Source organism: Anomaloglossus baeobatrachus, chromosome 1 (genome assembly GCF_048569485.1).
Source record: "Anomaloglossus baeobatrachus isolate aAnoBae1 chromosome 1, aAnoBae1.hap1, whole genome shotgun sequence".
In the NCBI taxonomy this organism is placed as follows: Eukaryota; Metazoa; Chordata; class Amphibia; order Anura; family Aromobatidae; genus Anomaloglossus; species Anomaloglossus baeobatrachus.
The window spans coordinates 321,529,354-321,556,213 of NC_134353.1; the positions used below are offsets into that span (position 1 = coordinate 321,529,354).

A 26,860-nucleotide genomic window follows, 5' to 3' on the forward strand; every position below is an offset into this window, starting at 1 on the left:
CATTGCTAATGTGTGATTTTGGCTGATTCCTCCACACAAACAATCTTCAAATCCTGGTCTCCTTCTATGAACTCTGAACTTTAGTTCCTTCCATAAATTTTCTATTTGATTCAGGTCAGGTGATTCGCTGGGCCATACTAGCAGCTTTTTTGTTTCTCTAAAACCAATTTAGAGTTTCATTGGCTGTGTGTTTGGGATCATTGTCTTGCTGAAATGTTCACCCTCGTCTCATCGTCTCACCCTGGTTGATGGCAGCAGATTTTTATCAATAATGTCTCAGTACATTTGTCCATTCATGCTTCCTTCAATTACATGAAGTTTTCCCATGCCATATGCTGAAAAACAGACCCACACCATGAATTTCACTGTTGGTATGGTGTTTTTGGGGTTGATATGCAGTGCCTTTTGGCCTCCAAACATAATGTGTGTGATGTGGCATTGAAAAAGTTCTATTTTGGTCTCATGTGACCAGACTATATTCTCACAGTATTTCATAGTCTTGAATGTGCTTTAAATGCGCTTGAGCATGGTTTTTATTCAGCAATTGAGTCTTGCATGGTTTGTATGCATAGAGTCTGTGGAGGTTCAGTGCATGGCTTCTATGTACTCTCTTTAAAACAATTGTACCTGCTGATTGCAGGTCTTTCTGTAGCTCTCCACAAGTAGTCCTTGGCCCATGGACAATTCTTCTGATAATTCTTTTCACTCCTCTGTCTGAAATCTCGCAGGGAGCACCTAGTCATGGCCGATTTCTGGTGCAATTATGTTCTCTCCACTTCCAGATTATGTCCCCAAAAGTGCTCACTGGAACCTTCAGTAGGTTAGAAATTTTTCTGTAAACAATGCCATCAGCATATTTTGCAACAGGAAGGTTGTGAAGATCTTGAGACAGCTCAGTGGTTTTACCCATCATGAGATGTTTTTTTGTGTGGCTCATTGGCAATGAGACACCTTTTAATAGGCCATCAGTTAAACCAGCTGATATTATTTTTCACTAAGTTACATGATTGCTTTCTAATTACTGATAGATTTTAGCTGGTGTCATAATTTTCCATGTCTTCTCTTTGTCCATGTCTTCAATTATTTTTCCGTATGTCATTTCTCATTATTACACATCACTAAATTTTTTGGACATCTATGCTTTGATTTCTTTCCTGCATAGATTGGATGTGTTGTTACCGATATCTCATGAGAAATTCATGTCAATGGCACCTTTAGAAATATATTTACTTACAAAATTGGTGCTGTGTTCAATACTTCTTTCACCCACTGTATACAATAAACCGAAATTCTGCAAGAATTTGCAGTGAAATGTAGACATAATATACTGTAATTATTTTAACCCTTAAAAATTGGTTATCAGAGAAATGGAACGGTGAATAAATGTATAAATACTTTTAATTAACAAATACCAATTGTTTTGTCTAGGCAGGAAATCACTATAAAATATAAATGTCCTCTGTGAATGTGAGCATAAGCAGTAGAAGCTTTCCACCCCCTCCTTTCATGTGTAGAAAGATGTGCTCCCAAAGGATATTTTGATCTAATACTGGAGACACCAGGATTGCCAAGGTAAGAAGAGGCTGCTTACACTGCTCTCCTCCCTGTCTTTCTAATCTAATACTGGAGATACCAGAGCACTAAGGTAAAAAAGGCAGTTCACATTGCTGTTTTCCATGTCTTTCTGATCTAATACTGGAGATATCAATGGTGCTGAGGTAAGAAAAGTCTGCTTACACTGCTATTCACCCTGTCTTTCTAATGTAATGCTGGAGATACCAGGTGTGCTGAGATTAGAAGGGGCTGCTCAAACTGCTGTCTACCCAGTATTTTTGATCTAATACTGAAGATAACAGCAGTGCTGAGGTAGGAAGCTGTCTCTCAGACTGCTGTCTACCATGTCTTTATGATCTAATAGTTGAGATACCAGGAATGTTGAAGAAGATGGAAGCCATCAGTAGTCCCCACACTGTACACCGTGTGCAGAATTATTAGGCAAGTTGTATTTTAGAGGATTTTTTTTATTATTGATCAACAACTATGTTCTAAATCAACCCAAAAGACTCATAAATATCAAAGCTTAATATTTTTGGAAGTTGGAGTGGTTTTTTTTTAGATTTGGCTATCTTAGTAGGATATCTGTTTGTGCAGGTAACTATTACTGTGCAGAATTATTAGGCAACTTAATAAAAACCAAATATATTAACTGGCCACTCAAAATAGAGTGCTTGAACATAGATTCACCTCGGACCCCTCTGAGGAAAACAGATCTCAATGGCTTCAGGCTGGGAGGAAATATCTATTGTATCTGCAAGACAAGGCTAAGAGACATGTATTCTTCACGAGCCAGAGGTATTTTGAGCAAGGGAACCAATCCAGTAGCTTACTGGCATTCCTGGTGCGTCAATCTAATAGCTCACCTGCTGTCCTCAAAATCAGAGACCCGCATGGAGGAACAGTTACTTCCGTCAATGGTATATTGGAGGTATTTTTGGACTTCTACAGGAACCTGTATGAGTCCAGACTGGCCGTGTCAAGGGAGGAGATTGCTGAGTACTTACGAGAGCTGGAGTTTCCCAGGTTGACTTTGGCTCAGAGATCGGCCTTGGATGAGCCCATTAGCATGGAAGAGATGGTGGAGGCGATAAAGACCCTCAATAAGGGTAAGGCGTCTGGGCCAGACGGACTCCCGATTAAGATCTTTGACAAATATCGGGGGGAGCTGGCTCCGGCCCTCCTGGAGACGGTTGAAGCCTCGTTCCGCAAGGGTCGGTTGCCTGATTCCTTTTATGAGGCAACCATTGTCCTGCTATTGAAACCAGATAAGGACCCATTGGACTGTGGCTCGTACAGACCGATCTCTTTGCTGAACTCTGATTACAAAATTCTTACCAAAATTCTAGCAACTAGACTCAATAAAGTGGTCTCCTCTATAGTACATGAGGATCAGTCTGGATTCATCCCGGGTAGGAGTACCTCGGATAATCTGAGGAGGGCGCAGGTGATCTTACAGATGGGCACCAAGTTAGAGGAGGATTGGGCTCTGATCTCCCTGGATGCAGCCAAAGCCTTCGACTCTGTAGAATGGCCATACCTGCTGGAGGTGCTGCGGGCATTTGGTTTCGGCAACGAATTTATCAGATGGATAGAGATCATATATAACGCTCCATCTGCTAATATTCAGGTGGGCGGTGGTGTGTCGAAAACTTTCCCTTTGGGGAGGGGAACCAGACAGGGATGTCCCCTATCCCCTCTCCTGTTCGCTCTTGCCATGGAACCGCTGGCGGTGCGCATTCGAGCGGACCCAGTCTACCGGGGGGTGAGACATAGTAAGGGAGATGAACGGTTATCTTTGTACGCAGACGACTTGTTATTGTTTGCATCTGATCCGGATTCCTCCATTCCTAGAGCCGTGCAATTGATTGATCGATTTGGGGAGTTCTCCGGTCTGTCAATAAACTGGTCAAAATCGTACCTTCTTTTTCTGTCTCGGAACAGAGAGGAGCTGGTGCACGACCACGTATGCAGGGTCCCGGTGGTGGATCATTTCAAATATCTCGGAATTATACTGGCAGGAAGCCCTGCGGAGATGATAGCGAGAAATATAGCCCCCTTACTAGCGTACTTTGGGGAGAAATTTAATAGATGGAGCCAACTCCCACTATCAGTGGAGGGAAGGATTAACCTTCTTAAATTGATAGTGCAACCAAAGTGTCTCTATATTACCCAGCATGTATTTGTACAGATTCCTCGCTCTTTCTTCCAGTCCCTGGAATCTTTAATGATTACCTTTGTCTGGGGTTCGTCCAGATCAAGGGTCCAATTAGCCAAATTGCAAAGACCCAAGGATATGGGGGGGTATGGCCCTTCCTGATCTTTATATTTACTATCTGGCCGGACAAATGAAATACTTGGGGCCATGGACACTTCCCCGGGTTGGGGGTCCTCCGGAGGGACTCCTGGCAGAGTTCACAGGTGTGGACCTCCTCTGGCCGTTACTGACGGATCACAGGAGGGCCCCTGAGGGTCATGTCCTCCCGATACACAAATTGGGGGCCAGGATCTGGAAAGAGGCTAAAGCCGTATTTGGATTTTATGATGTACCAACTGAGACGCCCTTATGGGATAACTTGGACCTTCCACATTTTTGTGGGTTGCCGGGGTTTGGTGAATGGAGGAATCGCGGAATAATCTCCCTGGGATCACTGGTCCGGGATGGTGAACTTCGCCCTTTTGCGCAACTGCAGACAGAATTCGACTTGCTGGAATCTCATGGGTTTCAATATCTCCAGATTAGGCACGCCTTTCGAGCTCAGTTCTCTGGCCGTGGGGTTAGATTCTCTTCCTTCCCAGTCATTGGAATTATTAGATCACAAGGCCCTGGTGGTCTTATTTCTAAACTTTACTCCTCCCTCATTCGGGCCAAGGCCATGAATAATCCTCTTTCTGTTCGTGAGAGGTGGAGTGCCAGGATCCCTGAAATTGATGATGTAGTGTGGGACGACATTGTCGAATCCCACACTTTGGTCTCTCCTGCTGTTAACAATAGACTGATCCAATTATATATAATACACCAAAGTTATATTACTCCCCAGAGACTGAACAAAATGAAAAAACTGAATAATTCGGTGGGGATGGGCTGTCCGAGATGCGGGAGAGACGGTGCTGATTTCTGGCACATGATATGGGATTGCCGGGTCATTCTCTCCTATTGGAGTGAGATTGTAACGACTCTTTCCGCCATATTTCAAAAAGCGGTTGCTATGTGCCCAGTCCTGTGTCTATTTGGGGTGGTAGATGTACACTCCTGGTCCCAAGATGAGAATCTATTACTAAAGAAAGTTCTTTTTCTGGCCCGGAAGGGCATTATCCTAAATTGGATGAGCACTCATCCTCCAACTAGAGCCTCTTGGATTGCTTTGGTAAATGCTATAATCCCGTCTGAACAATTTGTTTATAAGACAAGAGGCTCTTCAATTAAATTTGACAAAATTTGGGGTAGATGGATGAGGTCGCCCTTGACTGGCGGATCTCCTGGTTCTCTTGCTGATAACCTACAATCAGTATTATCGCAGCCAGTAGTGCTCCGGTAGGCAAAGAGGAGACACATGTGATTCATGATACGCTGCCTTGAGTTGGATGTGCCTCCCGAGCTAACACCTTTGCTAAGTTCGATGCTCTATGGATATGCTGAGAGTAATGGATGCTGATTTGATTGTTGATACTTTATTATCCTGATGACCAACAGGTTTACATGTACTCTGCCTTACTGTTCATCTTGCTGATTTATTCTTTAATGTAATGTTTTACTTAACTTTCAATAAAACGAGTTTAAAAAAAAAAAACAAATATATTCCCATCTCACTTGTTTATTTTCACAAGGTAAACCAATATAACTGAACAAAATGTATAAACAAACATTTTTGACATGCAAAAACAAAACCCCAAAAAATTAGTGACCAATATAGCCACCTTTCTTTATGATGACACTCAAAAGCCTACCATCCATAGATTCTGTCAGTTGCTTGATCTGTTTATGATCAACATTGCATGCAGCAGCCACCACAGCCTCCCAGACAGTGTTTTCCCTCCCTATAGATCTCATATTTTATGGGGGACCACAGGTTCTCTATGGGTTTCCCATCAGGTGAAACAAGGGGGCCATGTAGTTATATTTTCATCTTTTAGACCTTTACTGGCCAGCCACGCTGTGGAGTAGTTGGATGCATGTGATGGAGCATTGTCCTGCATGAAAATCATGTTTGTCTTGAATAATATCGACTTCTTCCCCTGTACCACTGCTTGAAGAAGTTGTCTTCCAGAAACTGGCAGTAGGTCTGGGAGTTGAGATTCACTCCATTCTCAACCCGAAAAGGTCCCACAAGTTCATCTTTGATGTTACCAGCCCATACCAGTACCCCACCTCCACCTTGCTGGCATCTGAGTCAGAGTGGAGCTCTCTGCCCTTTACTGATCCAGCCTCTGGCCCATCCATCTGGCCCATCAAGAGTCACTCTCATTTCATCAGTCCATAAAACCTTTGAAAACTCAGTCTTAAGATATTTTTTGGCCCAGTCTTGACATTTTATCTCTTGTTTCTTGTTCAAAGCTGGTCATTTTTCAGCCTTCCTTACCTTGGCCATGTCCCTGAGTATGGCACACCTTGTGCTTTTTGATACTCCAGTAACGTTGCAGCTCTGAAATATGGCCAAACTGGTGGCAAATGGCATCTTGGCAGCTTCACACTTGATTTTCCTCAATTCATGGGCAGTTATTTTGCGCCTTTTTTGCCCAACACGCTTCTTGCGACCCTGTTGGCTGTTTGCCATGAAACGCTTGATTGTTCGGTGATTACGCTTCAAATGTTTGGCAATTTCAAGACTGCTGCATCCCTCTGTAAGACATCTCACAATTTTGGACTTTTCAGAGCCCGTCAAATCTCTTCTGACCCATATTGAGGAAAGGAAGTTGCCTAATAATTAAGCACATCATATATTGGGTGTTGATGTCATTACACCACACCCCACCTCATTACAGAGATGCACATCACCTGATTTACTTAATTTACTCTCAAGCCTCTACAGCTTGGAGTAGGACAACATGTATAAAAAGTATCATGTGATCAAAATACTCATTTGCCTAGTAATTCTGCACACAGTGTATGCTGGCCCTACACTGTATGATGGTCCCCCACAGTAGCCCTCAAACAGTATAATGGCTTCCAATAGTAGTTCCTAAATTCTAATGGCCTCCGTATTTGTCTCCATACTGTACGGTGGTCCTTACGGTAGCCACCTCACTGTATGATGTCCCCAGTGGTCTCCACACTGCATGATGACTGCCGTATTGGGCGGCACGGTGGCTCAGTGGCTAGCACTGCAGTCTTGCAGCGCTGGGGTCCTGGGTTCAAATCCCACCAAGGACACCATCTGCAAGGAGTTTGTATGTTCTCCCCGTGTTTGCGTGGGTTTCCTCCGGGTACTCCGGTTTCCTCCCACATTCCAAAGACATACAGATAGGGACTCTAGATTGTGAGCCCCAATGGGGACAGTGTTGCCAATGTATGTAAAGTGCTATGGAATTAATAGCGCTATATAAATGAATAAAATTATTATTATTATTATTATTGTATGCATATTGATGTACACTGTAGCCCCACTACTCTATGATGGCTCCCGCATTATATGATGGCCCACACAGTTGCCCTTACACTGTCTGATCACCCCCACACTGTATGATGGCCTTTATAAGAGCCCCACGGTATTTCCTGACCCCCACAGTAGCCCGTACACTGTATAATGGCCCTTACACTGTATGAATCGCCTCTAAAGTAGCCCCCCCACATTATATGATGGCCCCCAAAGGAGCCCTCCATACTGTATTCTGGTCCTACACTGTATTATGTTCCCTCCACAGTAACCCCCACTCTGTATGATAGCTCCTCATTGTATGATGGCCCCTACAATAGCCATCACACTGTATGATCCCCCCACATTTTACATAATCCCCTACAATAGCCCCCACACTATTTGATCGCCCCCACAGTAGCCCCTACACTTTTTGATGGCCCCAACAGTAGCCCCTACTCTGTATGGTGTCTCATACACTGTATGATGGCACCTACAATAGCCCCCACACTGTATCATGGCCCCTATACTGTATGCTGGCCCTACATTGTATGATGGTCCACAACAGTAGCCCCCAGTCTGTTTCATGGCTTCCCACAGTAATCTCCACACTCTGATGGTTCCATATTTGTCCCCACATTGTATTATGGTTCCTACAGTAGTTCCTACACTGTATGATGCCCCCAGTAGTTCCCACACTGTATGATGGCTCCCACATTGTATGATGCCCCATACTGTAGCCCCAACACTGTATGATGGCCCCAACACTATTATTGTGCACACAGTAGCCCACGACTCTATTATGGCCTCTAAAATAGTCCCCACAGTATTTTATGTCTCCTACACTGTATGATGGCCCCCACACATTATGCTGGCCCCAAGTGAAGCCCCAACACTGTATGATGGTCCACACATCTGTATGATTGCCTCTATATTAGCCTCCACACTGTATGATGGACCCCACAGTAGACCCCACACTGTATGTTGACCTCCACAGTAGCCATCACATGCTATGACAGCTGCCACAGTAGCCTCCAAACTCTTTGATGGCTGCCATACTCTAGTAGCCCACATACTCTATGATGGCCACCAAACCGTATGATGGCCCCGACAATCTTCCTACAATTAATATTAAAATAAAAAAAATCATATACTCACATAAAATCAGATCATGGAGAGTCTGCTGGTAGACAGCAACAAGTCTTCAAAGAAAGTCTCTGAAAGTCCAGATGAAATGCAGAACAGATTACAAGTCCAGAGAACAGGTGAAAAGCAAAATGTCCAGATGCAGAGCAGACTAGTGTCCAGAACCCAGATGATGAGCACCTACAAATGTCCAGAACACAGGTAAAGAGCAGGTCAGGCAAGAGCCGCAGCAGGGGTCTGGGCGTCTGCAGCTGGAAGCAGCAGGTGAGCAGACAGTAGCAGAACCTCAGGTGAACAACAATGGGAATGTCACACCGGAATTGCAGGAGTAGGTTAAGGAACTGGAGATACTACTTGCAGCAGAACACCAGGCAGTATACTCAAGCAGAGGACTGGAGGCTGGACTGGGGTTTATAAAGGCAAGAGGACACAAAACATATGGAGAAAAATGAAGCAGGGGATGCCATTTTGGAAAAGGGCAATAAAGCTCAAAAGGGATTAACAGAATAACTGGAGTCCTGACACTGAGTGCTGGGACCCACACCGATTGGCAGAATGGTCATCTTTAACCCTGTAAGTAAGGAATGGCAGTGCAAATGTGCAATTTGGGTTTCATTCATTCATTAATCATTCAATATACGACTACTGAGAACTGCATTCAACTTTTTCCGGCAGCCACATATGGAATGAATGTAGAAGCGGCTGAGCCTCCATCCTGCCGTTCCATTTTTTTTTAAAGGGAATAATAGTACCCCATTGGTGATAAAAGTTCCCTGATCTGCTGATTGGGTCCAAAGAGGGGTTACCCACTGATCAGAAAGTTATAAGTATCAGCTATTCTATAGACATTTGATAACTTTCCGATTGGTACGTGACCTAATAATGGGAGCTTTACATCAATCAACAGATAAAGCAATACAAGCAAAAACACCTGGCACCACACCAAATTAAATAAAGATACTATTAAGTTATTGTTAGCTCAAAGTGGATTATGCGTGTGCCAAAGAACGCAGATAGACAATGGTTAGCTACACCAACCAATCGGAAACCACTAATGAACAATATCTCACAAACAACCAACAAAAAGGTCATAAGATATAAATAATCTTATTACTATAAAAATATAAAAAAATAAGTAAAACGGGAAATAAATGGTTTTACAAAATATATAATTGATGGGGGACAGTGTGCTCATATATATAAATAACAATAGCAGTCGTGCATAACGCAAAACAAATATGTATCATTACCTTCGTCTGAGGTACTTCCGAAACACACGTCGTGGTGAGGAAGGTGTGCCCACTTCAGATCACCATACAGGTAATACGACTTCTATACTTACCATGTCGTTTTGTGCAGTTGTTCACCATGTTGACAAAGGGGAATGTCTATTAATTGTGATTAGAGATGGTCTTTAACCCAGCACCAGTCATGGTCTTTGCCCTATATTCTATTATGAGTCACATATGCTTTTTGTGTGATATAGATCAGCCATCTTGAGAAGTATAGTGTATCAGCTATTTCTATATAAGCACATATTATTACATTAGTAACGTATATATAGTTTATTAATTGCACTAGTTACTTTAATGATAACCATCTACAATTAGATTTTGCTGCTATAGATGGTACTACTATTTCTTTGCATCAGTCACTGTTAACTGCTTTTGTAGTAATTACATTTTGTACTTTATTTGGGTGTCATTTGCAGGCATTACATGTTAACAGATTTTTTTGACCGTATTTCCCATATGTATACACTCCCTGACAGAAGTTCTGTTGCTTATCCATGTTATGTAAATAAAAGCTTATAACCTGACTTTAAATTCATCCATTGGTTTCATAAATTACTCTTTTGAAAGCTGAGACCCTCCCAAATTTCGTTTAGGTTATGAAATTAAAATTTCTGCAAAGCTGAAATATTGATCATTTAATGAACACAGAAAGGTCAGATATTGGCAACACAAAGGTTTTGTCGCCCACAGAAAGTAATGTGAAATTCAAACAAATAATTAACTTCTAATACAAAGATATGTTGCATAACATTGGTGATGAAGTAGTGGTGCTATTAGAGCCATATTTAATAATTTGTGTGACTTCTATGAGCTTGAAGGACTGCATATATGCGGTTCAACAATGATTCATACAATTTATTGATGAAGTCATCAGGAATAGTAAAGAATGCAGTCTTACATGCCTCCCAGAGTTCATCTAGATTCTTTGGTTTTGTTTTCTTTCATCCTACCCCAAATATGCTCAATGATGTTCATGTCTGGTGACTGGGCTGGCCAGTCTTTGAGAACCTTGATCTTCTTTGCCAGGAGGCACTTTGTTATACAGATGGATTTATGAGATGGAGCACCATCCTGCTGCAGAATTTGACCCCTTTTATGATTGGGAATGTAAGAGTTAGCTAATATATCTTGATATTTTAGGCTATTGATATTGCCTTCTACCTTGCAAATGTTTTGCACTCCCCCATACTGAATGTAACCCCAGACCATGATCTTTCCACCACCAAACTTAACTGTTTTCTGGATCTATACGGGCTCCAGTAGGTCTCCTGCAGTATTTGCGGCGGCTGTAGTGTAATTCAACTGAAGATTCATCAGAGAAATCCACCTTCTGCAACTTTTCCTGCACCCATCTGTTTAGCAGGCTGTGGGACTTGGCAAATGCCACGTGTTTTTTTAATAGCCTTTTGTTTAGTGCTGGCTTCTGTTCACTGATTCGACCATGGAGGCCATTTTGAGACAGAATCCTACAAACTGTTCTAGTTGACACAGGGACTTGAGGTGACCAGGCCTTTTGGAGCTCTGCTGCAGTGGAAGATGGGCTGGCTTTGGATTTTCTAACCAACAAACGTTCCTCCTGAGCAAAAACATCTCCAGTCTCTTCAAATCTTTTTTTAATTCTTTGTACTTGACGCTGAGACACATTAAAGGTTCCAGCCACCTCTGCAGTGGATCTGGTCTTCAGCCTCTTGATAATCAAGGTCTTGGTTGCAGGGTGGATTTTTGGCCTGTTGTCAGAGGACAAGTTGCAGTTCAACTGAAGGTCTGGGGTGCTGGGTTTCTTTTTATACACACCCACTAATTAACCGATCATTTAGTGAGCACAGTTGAGAATGTAAACTAGGATTGGGTGCATTATATGACAAGGCAATAAAACATTTGTCTTGCCAAAATCTGACCTTTCTGTGTTCATTAAATGATCAATATTTCAGCTTTGCAGCAACTTTATTTAAATAACCTAAACCAAATTTGGGAGGGTTTCAGCTTTCAAAAGAGTAATTTATTAAACCAATGGATGAATTTAAAGTTAGGTTATAAGCTGTTATTTACACAACATGGATAAGCGACAGAACTTCTGTCAGGGACTGTATAGCTACTTGTCATGTTCAAAAGTGATAAAACATATTTGTTTTGAGTAATGCACATGAATGGAATTCATGTTACTAATATAACACCTGCTTCTTGTATAACTACTTTTTGGTGATGACCTATGTGCCGCCCCAGCAGCGGATCGAACCGCTCGGATCTGGGGGTAGTGTCCGTTCGTGGCTCGAGGCTTTCCGGACCCGGGGGCTTAGGGGCCACACTCAAACTGTAAAAGGGGGTATTTACAGGGGATTTAGTATATAGTTCATGACGCCACCCGTGGTGGGTGGTAATTGGGAGTACCGCCACTGCAGTTGGGAGTACTGGGGGTGATGGAGTAGGGCAGCCAGATGACGTTGCCCTCCACGGGTAGGGACAGGCCCCGGGACACTGGATGTTGGGCTGCAGGGGAGCGCAGGGCTAGGTGGTAGCAAGGGATGACCATGTACTCACTCAGGCCGGTTATCGTGGTGCTGGATGATGCTTTGTAAAATCATTACACACACATGCTGCAGGTGAACCAAAAGTCCCAGTGCACCACTGCCACTTGGAAAAGAGAGCACGTCCATGTATCCGCTCCAAATAGTATTGCTTTTGCTGTGTCCCAATTTACTCCGACCTCTCGGGAGCATCGATTCCTCGGCCCCTCACACTCTGAGGGCCACTACTTCACTTCTCCTGGGGGCTCCAACCCCCGGTTCACTCTCCCTCTGGAGAGTTTCCACTTCGCTCCCTTTCCCTTTGCTCCCCTGAAGCTTACTGACTTGTCACCTCCCACTAGTCTGCTTAACCCTTCAGTGGGCAGCCCTTTCCTCTCTAGACCTTCCCACTGGCTTGTCTGTCCTGTACTGGTATGAGTGTGGATTGGGGGTTTGAATGCGGTTGGTAGCAATATCACTGGGTGGAACCTGGAACCAAGGAGGGTGGGTTCTGCACTATAAGGACAGGAATGCAGTGCCCTGCGACGCCCTGACTAGTGCAGGGGCGTCACAACCTACACACCTGTATAAGACTATGAGTACACTGTCCCTGATCAATTATATATTTTGTGAGACCATTTCTTGGTTATTTTGTTTATATATATATATATATATATATATATATAAAATTTACATTTATAAAATTATTTATATCTTATGACCTTTTTGTCGATTGTTTGAGAAACTGATCAATCAGCAAATGTATTCACCTATGGATAGGTGATAACTAGTGATGAGCGAGCATACTCAGTACTCGATCAGAATTGGGGTGCTTGGGCTCGCTCGCTGCTGGATCGAGTACCATGGGTGTTTTAAGCTAAATGTTCGAGTCCCTGTCCTATACCTGCCCTGACACAGACCCCAGCCACTACAGTCCCCATTATCCATGTGATGATGTGCAGCAGGCATTTCCTGGCAAACTCTGTTCCATCTTACCAGCCACCACAGGTCCCCATCATCTGTGTGCAGCTGGCATTGCCCGTGTGCACAGTTGAAATGTTTCCCAAGGCCAAACTAATTGTGTGGTTAGTTCTGTTCAAGTCCTTGTTCCAGAAAATAAACCTCTCTGTCTCTTTTCCGGAATGGAGACTCAAACAAAACTAACCGCATAGCTACCTTGGCCAGAAGGCGGGAAATTTGGATGGCGCACATGGAACATAAGTTGCCAGGTGATGCCAATTGCACGCAGATGAGGGGGACTGTGGTGACCAGGAAGACAGAACACAGGTTGCAGGGAAATGACTGCTGCCTGCTGCACACAGATAAGAGGGACTGTTGTGCCTGGGGGCTGTATCGGGGCAGCTAACAGCCTGCATCTTTGGGAAAAATATGCTCGAGTCATCCATTGACTATTGTGCTCCGTAGTCGAGTCGAGCATTTTCGAGCGTCCAACATGCTCAATATATCAATATCAAGCACTTTTGTGCTCGCTCATCACTAGTGATAACTTGTTGCAACCAGAGAACCCCTTTAAGTGTATTGCACCACTTTGTGTTTGAAAATATCAAGTTTTCGTTGCCTCCTTTTAAAGAAAAAAAATTCTACTATTGTGCGCTGAATTCTGTGACAGTTATAAAGGCTTATCACACATTACATGCTTTTATATAGTATATACAGTGTGCTTACAATTTTCTTCTGTCCTAAAATGGAGCAACATATATTTTAATTTTGTCCTAGCACATAAGACTTGCAACAGTCCATGAAAGTAACATCTGTTTTCAATACTGAAACTAAGATGTTATTTTTAAGTTTTAGACAGTTTCAGAAAATGCCCCCACCCCATCTCTTATAGCGTAATCTCTCTTGGACATCTTCATAAGAAGAGAGGAAGAATGGAGACAATGAATGTATTACGGGCAGCAGTCTTACTACTACTTGCAGTATATGTAACAGGTAGGTGAAATTGATATACGGAGATAGATATATAGTTCATCATATACACTGTGTATATATATATATATATATATATATATATATATATATATCTGTTCTCTGTAAACTGTGAAGGAATAAAATAATTTACACATTGAAGAACAATTTTTATGATTGAAAGTTTGCAGCATGTGAACCAATTTCTGCAGTCTCTAATCAGATGAATATGATCGTTGTCAACATTTCTGCACCATAACTTAAATGTGTGCACATGACTTAAACCATTGAACTCATTTACTAAATGATTTTACTAGTAATGCTGATTTTTTTAGTGGTAGTAAATCAGCATTTTGCTATAATATATGTTCGCTAAACTGATTTCTGTGTTTGCTTTTACATTTTTTGTCAAGCATACAGAAAAATAAATTACTGTTACTATCAACTCAAAAATATAGTCACTAGGGATGATCGAATACCGCAAATATTCGGCAACGCCCATATTCAACAAATAGGTCTCCGCTATTCGACTATTTGCGAATATTCGATTTGCAATGTAAGTCTATGGGAAACCCGAATAGTTGCCATCGAATATTCGCATAGCGGCGAACTATTCTTCAGTTATTCACGAAGCCAAATATTGCCGAATATTTGTGATATTCAATCATCCCCAATAGTCACACTAAATTAAAGGGGTTGTCTGGGTTTAAACTATTGATGACCTATACATAATATAAGAATGTTGGGAATCCAACACCCATCAGCCCCACTGATCAGCTACTCCGGCAGTGTCTGGATGTAAGCAATGTATACATTGAGTATTTTCATTTATCTTGTATGTACTTGAATAGTATCAGTGAGTAGACAACTAATTAGACATTAACAATGAATCAGATCAATAATATCAATAACATTTAATATGTGTTTAAGGTTTCACGTTTGATGCAGTTGCTACATGTTTTATTTGGGATGTTTTAGAGAAAAGAGAAGGAGGAGGAAAGAGGAACAGTGTACATAAAAGTTTAAGCTATTTTCGAGTTTGATCTGGGTTAAAAGGAATCTGTTACCTGGTTTTTGTTACCTCATCTGAGCATAGAATAATGTAGGAAAAGAGACCCAGATTCCAAAGCTGCATCACTTAGTTTACTGGGTGCAGTAATTTGTAGATTATCCCGACATCTGCAAGTTAATAGCGTGTTTTTTTTTCCATGAAAGTTTCCCTCTAAATCCTTAGCCCTGCATATTCTGAAATAGTGTCATTGTGTTCAGGGGCCAAGTTTTTATTTCTCTTCTATATGTAGCAGTCGTTTGCTGCACACAGGATCACAAAGCAGTATGTGGATGCTACACACAGGAGAGGAAGATGTAAATGCATACACACTTACACTATGTGCATTCTCATCTCCTTCTCCTGTACGTAGCGAGCACATGCTGAGTTTTGACTGCTACACATAAGAGAAAAATGAGAACCTGACTCCTGCACACAATGACACTGTGTCTGCTCTTGGCCAATGCAGTATCAGTATATGCAGGGCTGGGGATTTAGATGAGGGTGTACCCAAAAGTGAGCGTTGTAAATCACCATAAGGGGAGCTGCAGTAGATAGTAATTGATGGACTGGAATGGTGCACTGAAGCCCCCTCATATACATATTTAATAAAATAATAAAACTGTTTTTATGTAATAATAAATTAGTAAAATCCATAGTACCACAATGATTTTACAGGAGCTAAAGTGCCTTGCGAAAGTATTCGGCTTCAAACATACAGATATAAATTTTAATGTTATGGTGAAGAATCAACAACAAGTGGGCCACAATTGTGAAGGTGAATGATATTTATTGCTTATTTTAAACTTTTGTAAAAAAGAATAAACTGAAAATTGGGGTGTGCAATATTATTCGTCCTTTACTTTGAGTGCAGGAAACTCACTCTAGAAGTTCATTGAGGATCTCTGAATGATCCAATGTTTCCTAAATGACTGATGATGATAAATATAATCCACCTGTGTGTAATCAAGTCACCGTATAAATGCACCTGCTCTGTGATAGTCTTAGTGTTCTGTTTAAAGCGCAGATAGCATCATGAAAACCAAGGAACACAACAGGCAAGTCCATGATACTGTTGTGGAGAAGTTTAAAGCTGGATTTGGTTACAAAAACATTTCCACAACTTTAAACATCCCAAGAAGCAGTGTGCAAGCGATCATATTGAAATGGAAGGAGTATCATACCACTGCAAATCTACCAAGACCCAGCCATCCCTCAAAAATTTCACCTCAAACAAGGAGAATACTGATCAGAGATGCAGCCAAGAGGCCCATGATCACTCAGGATGAACTGCAGAGATCTACAGCTGAGGTGGGAGAGTCTGTCCATGGGACAACAATCAGTCGTACACTGCACAAATCTAACCATTATAGAAGAGTGGCAAGGAGAAAGCCATTTCTCAAAGATATCCATAAAAAGTGTAATTTAAAGTTTGCCACAAGCCACCTGGGAGACACACCAAACATGTGGAAGAAGGTGCTCTGGTCAGATGAAACCAAAATCGAACTTTTTGGGCACAATGCCAAACAATATGTTTGGCGTATAAACAACACAGCTCATCACCCTGAACACACCATCCCCACTGTCAAACATGGTGGTGGCAGCATCATGGTTTGGGCCTGCTTTTCTTCAGCAGGGACAGGGAAGATGGTTAAAATTGATGGGAAGATGGATGGAGCCAAATACAGGACCATTCTTAAAGAAAACCTGTTGGAGTTTGGAAAAGACCTGAGACTGGGACGGAGATTTGTCTTTCAATAAGACAATAATCCAAAACATAAAGCAAAATCTACAATGGAATGGTTCACAAAAAAACATATCCAGGTGTTAGAATGGCCAAGTCAAAGTCCAGACCTGAATCCAATCGAGAATTTGTGGAAAGAGCTGAAAACTGCTGTTCACAAATGCTCTCCATCCAACCTCACTCAGCTCCAGCTGGTTGCAAAGGAAGAATGGGCAAGAATTTCAGGCTCTCGATGTGCAAAACTGATAGTGACATACCCCAAACGACTTGCAGATGTAATCGCAGCAAAAGGTGGCCCTACAAAGTATTGACTTAAAGGGGACGAATAATATTGCATGCCCCACTTTTCAGTTTATTTTTTTTTTAAAGTTTAAATAAGCAATACATTTCGTTCAACTTCACAATTGTGTCCCACTTGTTGTTGATTCTTCACCATAAAATATAATTTTTTTTATCTTTCTATTTGAAGCCTGAAATGTGGGAAAAGGTTGAACAATTCAAAGGGGCCGAATACTTTCGCAAGGCACTGTAAGTCTCCTATATGAATGTCTAAATAGTTCAAGTTCAGTTTTTGGAGTGATAGACTCCTTTTAAGAAATGATGATTATATTCTATTTTTTAAAAAATAATAATGCATTTTCAGGTCAATATTATGGTGGCGAAGAACATGTTTTGGTGGATAACCAGTGCAAGTGTGTCAGGGTGACCTCTAGGTTTGTCCCATCAAAAGACGATCCAAATGAAGAGATTTTACAAAGAAATATTGAAATAAGGTGAGTGTAAATAACCAGGGTTTATAATAAAAATTTTTACATTTAAAATCTCATTTAATGACTAGATTGGCTTAATGGTTAGCAAATGTGGTTTTATAAGCACTGAAGTTTTAGGTATGGAGGTTTATGTTCTCCTTTGTTTCATTGGGCTTCTTGGGTCTCATCCCACATTCCTAAGAAATTCGTTAGTGTGCAATTCTAATAATGATCAGAAAAGAGGATTGTCCCACTTTTCATTGTAACTGATATGAGTGTACATATTCTATAAACACTAATGTATGAAATGTGAAAGCTATACTAGTAAAGTAAAATACATAGATGATATTAATCATGGCATCTAGAAGCACATGCTGCTTATGAACTGGTTGGATTTTGGCATCATCAGTATACCCTCAAGCCCATGCAGATTTTTCCTGCATCATGTGCATTGGGTTTTATTAAATACCAAAAAAGTTCTCTTAAATGTCTTTGGGGTCCCCTTTAATAAAAGTGAAAACCTGTTAACATTTTCTGTTACGTAAAATAACAAAGTCAGATAGCCCTTGATTTCCTCAGGTCCAGCAGAAGCTTCCTAACATTTTTCCACTCTCATTGTTTGGGCAGCAATGGTGATGTGAAGTCGAGAGCTCACAAACTGATGCATCCAATCACTGAGTTCAGTGGCTTGGCAATGTAGGTGGCATGAACAGCTGAGCTCAGTGGTTACCAGTACAATATGAATTGTGCCCTTCGTGAGTGCTATCTAATTTTTTTATTTTACATCACAGGAAACGTTTGGAATTTGCATTTCTAAAAGTGCAAAACCCCTTTTAGGAAGGGCTGTTTTTTGCCATTTATTAAAGGGGTTGGCCACTACTATTTTATTGATAGTGTATCCTTTGGATCATTAAACCATGTTTCATCGGTAGGGGTGTGACAACTGGCACCCATGACAACCAGGTCTTACCGGTGCTGCAGTGGCTACAAGTTCTCACTTCTTTCCGAAACACATCAACTTTGTTGGAACTCTAGTGGCCATGGATAAAGTACTACAGGTACACACCTTGTTAATTTAAATAGGGTGTGAATCTGCAGCACCCTGGCCATGGCCACTGTAGAAATTATGGAGTTGCTATGTTCTGACAGCATCCAAGAACTTCCAGGCTGCACTAGCAATAGCAGATCTTTTAAAAAAAACAAAACTGACCCGCACATCCTACAAGTGTGAATAGGTGCTAGCTGAAAAAAACATAGTAACTGCAAGATGCATACAGCTGCACACTAAAAAGCCAATAATGTATAAGGGAACTCTGGTATTGCATTATTGCTATAGGCATATATGAAAAAAGAGATTTAGTTAATGTATTGGCCAAAGCATGTGAGTCCGGTCACCACGGCAAGGTAATCTCTGTAAATGGGGAACCTAACTTGAAGTAGTAGCCAATCTCTTTAAGGTTGTGAATCATTTGCTAAACTGGCATCATTGGATCTTGATGTTTTTTCAACTACCAAAACAATTAGAACCCTTTTTTATTTTCTGCTCTTTCTTATATGTTTCCTCCAGAACCTTCCCTATGAGTATGTACACATGACCACTTCACCACCTGGCGATTTTCCAGTTTCCATTTTTGTTTTTTTCCTACCCTTCTTGTAAGAGTCATAACTTTTTTATTTTTCTTTCAACCTAACCATTTGAGGGCTTGTTTTTTTGTGGAACGAGTTGCACTTTTGAATGAAACCATTAATTTTACCATATCAAATACTAAAAAACAGAAATTAAATTCCAAGTGTGGTGAAATTGCAAAAAGAGTGCAATTCCCCAATTGTTTTTTGGTATTTTTTATTTACCAGTTTCACTGTATAGTAAAATTGACCTAGCAGTATGATTCCCCAGATACGTACAGGTATGTAGATACCAAACGTATAGTTTTTTTTCTTTTATATAATTGGTGATTTATTTTTTTTTTATATACGTTTGTAAAAAAAATAAAAATAAAAGAATAAAATTTCCTTTTCCAAGACCCATTTTTCAATATCTGGGGCTGTGTGATGGCCTATTTTTTAGACCCTAACCTGACATTTTTACTAATACTATTTTTGGGTAGATGCGATCTTTTGCGCGCCTCTTTTTGCATTTTATAGCAATGTTGCTGTGGTAAAAAACATAATTCTAGCATTTCATTTTTTTTCTGTTACGTTCTTTACCAATCAGATTAATATATTTTATATTTTTATAGTTTGGACATTTCTGAATGTGACGATACCAGATATGCATTTTTTAAATTATTGTTTTATTTTCAACGGGGCAAAAAGGCGGGTACATGAATTTTTGTGTTCTTTTTATTTTTTTTCTCACTTTTAATTTTAATTACTTGTCCCCTTAGGGTACTTGAAACTGCGATCATCTGATAACAGCAGAAATGATGACTTCCTATGAACGCCGGCGCTCAATCGGTATTCACAGAAAGTTCGTTATGACAGAGACATGGGTCATCAGCTGACTCCTCGCTGTCATAATAATGCATCGGCTCCCCGTGATCATGACACTAGGCTGCCGATGGGAGCGGGGGATGATGCGCTGCCCACCAGCACGGATTTAACTGGTTACCAGAAATCCGCCCGTGGCTGTTGGAGGCACACGTTGGCTCATCACATTAGCCGACGTGTGCAGGGAACGATGCAGTCTCGCCATGGGAGCCCACATCAAAGGCAGCAACACGATCTTGGATGTAACAGTACATCCATGGTCGTGAAGAGGATAAACCAGACACGTTTTTAAAGCACAGAATGCTTTGGAATGCTTTCTGGCGTCTTTTTACCCTGAAGTGTCTTTTTTGTCATTTTTTTAGTGGGTTTTCTCATGGTTTTGAGACTTTTTTTTAACAGTCGTTTTTTCCACCCCAATGAATAATAAAGAGACTGCTAGCGCTTTTATTTTTAGCAGAATGATTCAAAGACGTTCAGGCCACAAGACGGTCAGGTAACTTCTTTTACCCGCTTAACGATTTTATAAACCTGAAATGCACATCAAGTTGTTTTATATAGAAATGCATAGGTTTATTCTTTTGAGCATTTACTTTTTTTCAAGTTTTCGCAGTGGATTCCAACAGAAAAAAATGTTGTGTGTACATACCTTTACTCCAGAAATTTCATAGTAGAAGCAAAGCATTTGCAAAGCATGCCATTAATTAACTAGCTTAATTGTTCACTATGTCGCAAACTTTATCAATGACATATTCATTATTATTAGTGTTCTATGAAAACTTTATAACATGGTTTTGTATTTAACCTACAGGGTTCCACTGAGGAGCAGAATGAACATTTCAGATCCAACTTCTCCATTACGAACCAAATTTGTTTATAATCTTTCCAACCTGTAAGATACAATATTTTTATACCAGCTCTTACCAATAATGATTCCTCATCTAGTTTGTATTTGTACTATTAAAACACTTCATTGTAGTTAGCCTTATATTTCTCATTTTTTTTTAGATGGAAAAAATGTGACCCAGTTGAAATTGAAATTGGTGGTGAACCAGTTCTTGTTTCTCAAGGAAGCTGCAGTAAACCTTATGAGGATTCTTGCTACACTTATGATAGAAACAAATGCTACACAAGTCTCGTTCCCTTCACATACGATGGAAAGACAATAATGAAGAAAGTATCTCTAACTCCTGAATCCTGTTATGAATAAAACATATATACTACAGTAGCCTCAACCAGGCAGCACAGTATAAGGGGGAAATTTAAGACGTGCTTTGGTTATGCATTTTCCGCAGTGCTTGTCAATGCTTCATACCAATTTAGCTTTATAGCTTTGCCTTACACGAATTACAGCTTTGCAATAAACCCTTTCATTAGCTACACATATCAATAAAGGAATTAACGTGACACATCTTTTTTGTTCTGTATTTTATGTTTAATCTTTCTTTATTAAAGTAAACAAGACAATTTACAGGAAAAAAAAAAAGAAGATTCAGATAAGTGGTTACTTTGTGTCAACTTACAGAGAAAAATATAAGCCACATCCTAACTAATACATCCTCTTTTACTAACTACCAAAAGGCACGTATAGGACATGTAACCACATTTTATAATACGAACAGTCTCCTTCCAAAGGAGAATTACGCCTCAACCAAAATGACGCCACTGCCGAAAGAAAAAAAAAAATAGGTTTAAATAGAAACAGAAAGAAAAGAAAGTAGTAAGAGGGAAAGATAAGGAAAAGAAGGGAGGAGGGGGTGGGGGGGAAGGAGAGCAGCAGAAAGGGAGGGAGAAAAGGCATGGCAGGGATTACTTCCCCAGTACTCGGGCCGCTACATTGGACTGACGTAACCCAGGTTATGATTTACCAATAAGGTTCTGAAATGGTAGGGAATCAAGAGCCACGGTCCAGGGGGTTCAGATCCTAAGGAATTTATCCGAGTCATTGGTCTCTGCCGTGAGGGACTCCATCCTGTGAATGATGGCCATCTCCACAAACCACTCCCTCATAGATGGCACACCAGTCAATGTCCAGTATCTTGGGATCACCATGCGTGCCGCTGTAAGACAGAATCTCAGGAGGCCCATTTTCTGTGAATTAAGTGATCCCGGAAGAATTGAAAGTAATGCCATCTGAGGGGAACCTACCAACTGCTCTCCGCAAATCACAGAGTATGCCTTGTTGAACACGGACTTCCAGAAAGGCTGTATCAATGGGCAGTCCCACCAGATATGCAGCATCATCCCCTTCTCACCTCCGCACCTCCAGCAACTATCTGAGACCCAAGGAAATATTGCGTGTAGAGTATCCGGGCACCTGTACCAACGAGTCAGAATCTTATAATTTTTTTCCTGTGCAGCGCAGGCAATGGAAAATTTATGGGTGAGGATAAAAGACTTCTTCCAGTCCTCCTCAGGAATGGGAGTACCCAAATCTCTATTCCACTTCTCGATATATTTAAGGTCCCCCATATCCGCCTCTATAGTCAGGAAGGAGTAAACCAGTGACAAAAGATGCCCGGGAGAATCCTCCCGCGACAATAATTGTTCACATTTTGTGGGCGGGGCCGCAAAATGCCCAAGTCTGTTATCAGCCATCAAAAAGGACAGAAGTTGAAGGTATTCCAGCTAAGCCGTTGGATGCCGACCCTCTGGGAGCAAAAGGGCTGAAAAGGGGGGCACCTCCAAACCGTGCAAAGTCTGGGCTATCCGTGTGTCCTCGCTCCTCCTCCAACATAAGAAACACTCAACTCCCACCCCTGGGGGAAACTCCGGGTTAAAGAAAAGTGGTGAGAGTGGACCAGGACCTCTTAAGAGAGATCCCCGCCTGCACTCAACGTCCCAGACCCTCAGCGATGCCCTGAGAAACTCCGCCTCCCCATCTATCCGTCCCCTCCGCAGCGGTGTGATCCACGGGAGGAACCGCAGGGGTGTTTCAGTGCAGACCTGCTCCAGACTCACCCATTGTTTAGTGTTCCTGTTAAATTGCCAATCCAGTAGTCTGAGCAGAAGGGATGCCTTGTGGTACTTTTTAAAGTCTGGCAACCCTGCCCCCTCTTTCTTAACCCTACTCAACACCCTCCTCCCTACCCGAGAGCTCCTCCCTCCCCACACAAATTTGTTAATAATTGACTATTCTAGTAAAGAAAAAAGATGGTAGTACTATAGGGGCCGTTTGAAAGATATATAAAAAACGAGGGAGGACATCCATCTTGATGACGTTAATACGTCCAAACCAGGACAGTTTCTGTCTATCAAGTTGTTTCAGATCTCTTATAGTGCGCTCTAGCAAAGGGAGGTAATTAAGGTGAAAAATCTTGGAACTGTCCCGTGGTACCGCCACCCCCAGATAAGTCAGGGCCGATGTCTGCCATCTAAAAGGAAAGTTGGATGCAATAAGGTCCACTTCTCTCCCAGGCAGAGTGAAATTCAAGGCTTCTGATTTATTATAGTTAACTTTAAAGTTACTTATATGTCCGAAGTTCTCAATTTCCCTAACCAAGGAGGGAAAGGATATGTGAGGCTGTGTAATGTATAGGAGGAGGTCATCTGCATATAATGCCACTTTACATTGGTGCTCTCTCACCTCTATCCCTTTTATATCTGGGTTCTGTCTAATGGCCATAGCCAAATGCTCCATTACGAGGACAAATAGGAGGGGGGATAAGGGGCAACCCTGCTGGGTACCATTTTTTATGCTAATTGGCGCGGACAAGGACCCATTTACCTTTATTCTGGCAGTCGGTGTACTATAAAGGGAGACCACCCCTCTAAGGAACCTGTCACCCATCCCCACCTGTCTCAACGCTGCCAACATGAAACTCCAGCTGACCTGGTCGAAGGCTTTCTCCGCATCTATGGAAAGTAAACACATATGTAGTGCATTCGCCCGAGCCAGCAGGAGAAACGTCTTGTTCGTATTGTCTCTTGCCTCTCGGCCCCCGACAATTTGTTCTGTATTTTAAAGAATTATTTACACCATGACAGAAATATTTCCTTAAAGACAAACTCATTCCAAGTTACCCATTAGGGTACATGAACACCTTAAAGGGTCCCCATTAGGGAGAACCTTGCATCTGCCAGATTAAGAGACCAGGAGTTTTTGTAAAACAACACCTTTAGTGATGTAAGTAAGGGATGCACCCACGGGGTCTGAGGTTACCCGTCATCGGGCCGTGGGTTTTCTCCTGGATCGCTGCGGTGGCCTGGCCCAATTCCGTGATCCCAGCGGTGTCAATAAAGCTGGGGATAAGGGATGATGGGGGTAGTTGTTTGTGACGCCACCTGTGGTGTGCAGCCAATTATTAGCCGCCATTACGTGACTTCTCTCTTCTGGGGCAGATGGTAACGCAGCTGTCCACAGGCAGAGCTTGGCCCTAGGGAGGATAATGGTGGTAGTAGTCTATGGCGCCGGAGCGCAGGGGCGACGGCACTAGTAGAAATGGGACGACACAGAGGCTGCAGTTCAAGGTCCTTTTTCAATTTAAGGTCATCACCCTTAGAGCACCGTTCCCTGCTGTGATGGGCTTCAGCCGATCCCGGATAGATCAGAGGCCAAAACCGGTGTTGGGGATTGTGAGCCCTTCTGTTACGAACCGGCGCCGCCATAGCCGCAAGTAGCCTGCTGCGGTTCCTGTTGCGCCCAGGCGCCGGCTGCCGTTCTTGGCCGTGCCTCGGGTCATCCAGTTGGCTGCTCCTTCCACCACATCTAAGTGTGGAGAGGCGGCTAGTGCGCATGCGTGCGCCGATTTACCCCAGCCAGAGTCTAAGCCCGGTGTTTTGCCTAGTGAGCATGCTCAGCCTGATTGTGTAATTTCTGAGACGAAGTCCTCGGTTCAGGTTACTGAGCATGCTCCCACAATTAATCCTAACAGCCTCTTTGCACAGGTACTTGGACTTCGTGCTGTGTTCTGGGATGTACCTACTGAGCATGCTCAGGCAGATAGTCTGATTTCTGAGTCTGTTGTTCAAGCTACTGAGCATGCTCAGGCACTTAGTGCATCAGAGGCTAGGTCCGGTAAGGACCTCAATGAGCATGTCCGTGAGGTGGCAGGCCCTGATAGGGCAGAGGATGTCAGGTGTCCTGATGACGTGGCCACTCCAGACTGGCTCGCAGATGCCCGCCCCTATGATCTGGCACCTCACTATTGGTCGTCAGACGATGACTGGTGAAGTGTTTGGGGCGTGGCTGCCATGAGGTCATCAATGACGTGGCGGTTACGGATAGGCCGCTGGTGACGTTGCTGATGACATGGCACTCTGCTATTGGACCTTGGTTGTTCTACTCTGGGTTTGGGGTGGATCTAGGTTATAAAAGGGGCTGGAAACAACATGGAGGGGCGCAGTCTTCACTCATATTCACTTAAAATTCATGGTGGCATAAGCCTTGTTGGAAGCGGTAGGTAGGGCTAGGCGAACGGTGCCTGTCACGCCAAGATTAGTGGCTCAGCACATGAGGGTCAGGCGCTGTGCTTCCTTGCTACCGTTCCTGTTGTGCTAGAGCAGTCCAGTGGCATTAACTAGGCTGTGGCTGCTGCGTCACCTGTCCAGTTGTGCCTCCTACGCACACGGACAGCATACCTGCTGCGTCACCTGTCCGAGAGTGCCCTCTACGCACACGGACAATGCACCTGTTGCGCACCTGTCCGATTGTGCCTGCTACGTGCACGGACAGCATACCCCAGGACCCCTGTGGAGTTAACAGGGTGTTCCAGGATTGGGTGTGTGAACCTATTATCCTCCTTGGCTTCCCAGTCAACGCTACTGGTGTGATCCCTTGGCCTGACGTGTCCTCTACACACGTGGCCATTCGTGTAGTGACCAGAAACGCTAATCGAAGGACCGCTCGGCCTGTCGTGTCTGACACACGTGGCCGACAGGGCGCTGTCGCAGCGGTCTTCTCGGTCAATGCTACCTGGTCACCATCCGGCCTGACGTGTTCCCTGCACACGTGGTCGGGGTTGCGCCAATTCCACCGAAACGCTAACTGGGTTGTCGTCCGGTCTGACGTGTCGCTACACATGTGACCGATTCCCTGGATTATCTCAGAGCCATCCAGCTTTATAGTCTCCGCCTAACCCACAGGGTGCTAGCAGCTCCATTATCATCTGGAGCACGGTGGGCCCCGACTGGTGATTGGGATATATACCCCCTGGTCCTAATCTGCCGATTCCCCCGTAACACCTTCCTCCTTGTGCTGTGTTTGATGGATCCCAGTAACTTGTAGTCCTACAGAGAACCCATCTGCGCCGGTCCTGAGGGAGCTATCAGCTCTCACCTCAGCCACTGTGTTCTCTTGCGTCTTACATCTTCACTTACCAGGGAATAAATACAGCACCTTAAATGAGGTACTTTACCCTGTGGCAACTGAAGCCTCAGGGGCGCCACATAAAAACGTATAACTTTAAAATGAAACTGGTTAATAAAGAGTTTAAAAAAGGTTTTCCAAGACGACGAAGATATTGATAATCTGTCACTAAGATAAGTCATTTATATTATTGTAATTAATATTTATTTATAGAGCAATACATTTCCCAGGAAGATCCCTTTAAGTGTAAAATCTTTTAGTATCAGGACGGAGATATAAATATAAAACTGGGAATTTATTAGAATCCGTTAAAAACGTAGGTACAGTGGTATCAATAGGGATGATCTCTTCAAATGCAAAACTATCAGAAATAATCAAATTCAAAACAAAATTACTTTTAGTACTGCATTTTCTGCCCAGTACAGTGATATTGTCAGCATTATAAAAAAACATCTGCCCCTTTTATGCCAAGATAAGAACCTTAATGCAATTCTTAATCAACACAAAATTAATTTTGTGGCTAA

General features: G+C 42.5%; 1 protein-coding gene across 1 annotated transcript; it reads left to right on the top strand.

Annotated features, from left to right (window-relative positions):
* The first annotated feature begins 1,467 nt into the window (after window positions 1-1,467).
* Window positions 1,468-21,436, top strand: JCHAIN (joining chain of multimeric IgA and IgM). Its single transcript, XM_075337392.1, has 5 exons — window positions 1,468-1,572; window positions 13,925-14,025; window positions 17,437-17,566; window positions 20,841-20,921; window positions 21,038-21,436. The coding sequence occupies exons 2-5, from the start codon at window positions 13,965-13,967 to the stop codon at window positions 21,237-21,239; spliced, it is 474 nt and encodes a 157-aa protein (XP_075193507.1). The 5' UTR covers window positions 1,468-1,572; window positions 13,925-13,964; the 3' UTR covers window positions 21,240-21,436.
* Window positions 21,437-26,860: the final 5,424 nt, after the last annotated feature.